This window comes from Marmota marmota, unplaced genomic scaffold (genome assembly GCF_001458135.2).
Source record: "Marmota marmota marmota unplaced genomic scaffold, marMar, whole genome shotgun sequence".
Lineage (NCBI taxonomy): Eukaryota > Metazoa > Chordata > Mammalia > Rodentia > Sciuridae > Marmota > Marmota marmota.
In genome coordinates, this window is record NW_025999895.1 from 3630787 (window position 1) to 3634681 (window position 3895).

General features: G+C 63.2%; 1 protein-coding gene across 1 annotated transcript in view; it reads left to right on the forward strand.

Annotated features, from left to right (window-relative positions):
• The first annotated feature begins 6 nt into the window (after positions 1-6).
• The window catches only part of Tmc6 (transmembrane channel like 6), a 14743-nt gene continuing 10854 nt past the window's right edge, over positions 7-3895 (forward strand). The window contains exons 1-6 of the mRNA XM_048796654.1: positions 7-181; positions 1491-1537; positions 1743-1881; positions 1975-2111; positions 2219-2314; positions 2614-2777. Coding sequence (XP_048652611.1) covers positions 1826-1881; positions 1975-2111; positions 2219-2314; positions 2614-2777 — 453 coding nt within the window. The 5' untranslated portion in view covers positions 7-181; positions 1491-1537; positions 1743-1825. The remainder of the gene's footprint in view (positions 182-1490; positions 1538-1742; positions 1882-1974; positions 2112-2218; positions 2315-2613; positions 2778-3895) is intronic.

Genomic DNA, 3895 nt, shown 5'->3' on the forward strand with positions numbered 1-3895 from the left:
CTCTGCCCTCCAGGCTTGCGACAGTCACTGATCGCCCCCCCTGGGGGGGGGGGAGCCCTTTGTCACTCGCTCCCACTGACCCTCCCTCAGGTCGTGGAGCCCAGAGCGCGGTTCCCGGCGGCCCTTGCGGGACAGGTGAGCCACTCGCGGGCGCACCGCCCCGCCTCCCGGCGCCTCCCAGGTGAGTGGCCCGAGTCCCGGCGCGGGGTCCCCGCGGGGTCGCAGATCGGCGTGGCGTGGGGTGGGGTGGCGCTGGGCCTGCGGCGGGCCGCTCCGCGGGGCCGCGCTCCTTCGGCCTCGAGGCCACTTGGCAGCGAGTTCCCAGAGGGCCTCCCAGGGCCGACGACTCTGGCTGGCACCGGAGCTGGGAGCGGGAGCCCAGCCCGGGCAGCGCCAGGGCGGGAGGCCTGCTCCGCGGCCCTGTCGCCGTCGCCGCGCGGGGCTCGAGGCAGGGGCGGCCCGGTAGTGTCGCTGTCCTCAGGGTGCGGGTTCCTGAAAACAGCCGCGGCGCTCCCCACCTGGCTCGGCTCAGGAAACGCTGGGACCTGGCCCGCCTGGGGCGGGGCACTGGGTGTCGCCCGCTGAAGTCAGGCGTGCCGGGGAGCCCAGGGACCCTGGTCCGCAGCCCCCAGCACCTCCCATCCCCTTGTGGATCTGAGCTTGGGAGGGTCTGTCTGCCCAGAGAAGGGTTCCAGGGGACCCCTCAACCCTGCTTGGCTAGTTTACACTTGGGGCCCGGTGGGGGCCACCTCTAAGGCTCTAGGTGGCCTCCACCAGTTACGTTTCTACTAGAGGGAGGGCAGGACCTGGGTTGTTCAGTCCTAGGTGTCGAGGATACCAGGCTGGGCACAGTGTGGTCACCAGTCTGCAGGGACTGTGCTGTTGCTGGTCGGGGAAGCCTCCTGAAAGGAACCGACTTTCCTGGTTCCCTGGGGCTGAGGGCAAGGAGGATGGAGGGCAGGGAGGACTGAGGCCAGGGCTGGGCCTGTGTCCCGCGGGAGTTCTGCAGAGTCAGCCCGTTGGCAACAGTGTTGGGCACCCCACTCCCACAGGGCGCTAGGCCCAGAGGCCCAGCCCCACACAGGGCCATGCTGGCTCCACTTGTGCTGGGTGACGCCAGAGCCAACACAAAGGGGGCTTGTTTGGGTCCAGCATCCTCCCCCGTGGCCACCCTGTGGTGATGGAATGTAGGGAGTCAGTCTCCTGAGGACTAGAGGACCTTGGAGCTCCAGAGTGGAGCACTCAGTGGGGTGGGGGCAGGGAGCCCTTCTGTGTGCTGCTTCCGCTGGGGCGGGGGGGGCAGGGTTCAGGGCTGCCTGGCGGATTTCCTGCTAGAGGAAGGGCTTTGGGGTTACAGGGCAGGCACAGGCAAGGCCTTGAGCTGCCCTGACCTTTGTCCTAGAGGAAGGTGTCCCTGGGGCAGCACCCTGGGAATGGAGGGCCTGAAAAGGGCAGCGTCCACAGGCACCCACCCCTTCCTCATTTTCCAGGCACTAGAGACCACTGACGACATCGAGGAAACTGATGGGAACTGCAGGTCCACACCCTTCCTTCCTTTCTTTTCTCTCTTTCCCTCTTCCTCAGCCATTTTGGCATGAGGGTTACTTGGGGTCACTCCCCTGACCATTTGTTTATCTGTGGGTGGGGGATAGGAGAGGGGGCAGGCAGCTTGGTCCCCCAGGGAGCAGGCTGTTTGGATGTGTGCCAGGCACTGAGGGTTTACTTTGTCTCTGTCTCATCAGATGGGCAGTGGGAGTCTCCAGAGGTGGTGTCCAGGGTTTGAGCTGCCCTAAGTCTGCAGACGGGCTGGGCGTGGACCGCAGACATGGCCCAGCCACTGGCCTTGGTCCTCAATGTCCCTGAGGCTCTAGGGGACCAGGAGTAAGTGCTTTGGGGCTGGGGACTGGTGGATGGTGGCTGTGTTACCATTTCTGAGCTGGAGCCTGGATTCCCTCGTCCTCTCCCGCCTGGCAGCCAGGAGCCCAGTCCCTATGAGGAGAGCGAGGTGCATGACTCCTTCCACCAGCTCATCCAACAGCAGAGCCAGCTGGCGGAGGAGGAGCTGGAACTGCAGCAGAGGCAGCTGGTGGCCGGAACCCTGGGGGTCCCAGGTGAGCCCAGGCCTGGAGGCTAGCAAGAGTGGACAGGAGCTGGAGATAACCCTCCTGGCCATGGGGTGGGCAAAGTGGCTGGGCAGGGACATCTCCTTCTTTTATAGGCAGTGGTCACCAGACCCTCCTGGGGCCAGAGGGTGCCCCTGTCCACAGCGCAGCCACACTCCGCATCTTGGCCAGCATGCCTAGCCGCACCATCGGTGAGTTGGAGCCTCTGCCCTCATTGCTGGCTTCGACCCCCTCCCTGGGCATTTGTGCACCTCTGAGCCAGACCCTTTGGCTCTTGGCCACCCCGCCTGCTGCCTGGAGGCCCCGCGCTACCCCACGCTGCCTTGCTGGGTTCTTTGGAATGAGTGGGTCCTGAGGTCTCTGATAAAGGAATTGTCTTGGGCCCTGGGAAGACCTGAGGGATGGGGAGGCCTGGTGCTGACAGCCGTCCTGGTGGCTGGCAAGGTCCGGTCTGACCCTGTCCTCCTCACTTTGCCACGCACCTTCCTAGGCCGCAGCCGCGGGGCCATCATCTCCCAGTACTACAACCGGACGGTGAAGCTGCGGCGCCGGGGCAGCCGGCCCCTGCTCGGCGACCTGGTGCGCTCCGCCCGGCCCAGCCTCCGCCTGTATGACCTGGAGCTGGGCCCCAGGGCCCTCGAGGAGGATGGTGAGTGAGTGGGGGCCTAAGCCCCGGTGTTGAACGCCAGCCTGCAGGGAGGTGGGCAGGAGGTCCAGGTGGGCAGGGGGCTGGGGTGCAACAGAGTGAGGAAGCCTTCTTCCTTGAGGTCCCTCCTCAGGGACTCTCAGGGGCAGGCAAGTGGGGGCTTCAGGTTGCAGACAGCTCGGGCCATGCCCAACAGGCACTGAATAGCATTTGCCACGTGCCCTGGAGCATGGGAGTGTGTCTGACAGTGGGCGGTTTTGACACTGGACACGCAATGGTGGTCAGTAGACCAGTGCAGCCCTCATGCATCCCCCCTTCTGCCCAGTGAGACAGACATGAGCCAAGGAGACAGAGAAGCAGATGATCAGGGCTCAGATCAGTCTCCGAGAAGAGCGTCCTGAGAGCCAGCCCAGCCTGGAGGGTCCAGGGAAGCTTCCTGGAAATGAGCAGAGCAGAGAGGACAGATTCAAAGACCCTGAGGCAGGAGCCCCCCAGCCTGTCTGAGTAGCTGAGGCTGTGGGGAGGGTCTGGTAGGTGATGGAGCAGGACAGGATGGTGTGGCCCCTGGGTGAGGGCAGATGCCCCAGTCACCATTTACTGTGGGACCAGGCCATGTTTCAGCTCCCCGAGGCTCATTTCTTCTCTGTGGAGTTGGGATTACGGTAGCACTCACCTCCTTGCTCGTTGTGACGATGCAGGGAGGCGGCACCCCTGCTTCAGACCCCAAGTGTGGTGACTGACTGGCCCCTGACCCTGTGTGGCCTATCTGCTGCCACTGGCCTAACCTTATGTTGGGCTTTGAACTTCTTAGATGACAGGAGAACTCTTGTGGGTCCTGGAACTCTTCAGTTATTTTTCTTTGTGGTGCTTGGGATGGAACTCAGGGCCTTGCACACGCTAGGCAAGCGCTCTGTGACTGAGCCACACCCCGGCTCTGGGTCCTAAAACTCTTACTGTTGAGGTTTCAGAGTGCCCTGGCCAGGGCTGGGGATGTGGCTCAAGTGGTAGTGCGCTCGCCTGGCCTGCGTGCGGCCTGGGTTCGGTCTTCAGCACCACATGCAAACAAAGATATTGTGTCCGCCGAAAACTAAAAAATAAATATTAAAAAAAAAAAAAAAAAAAAAAA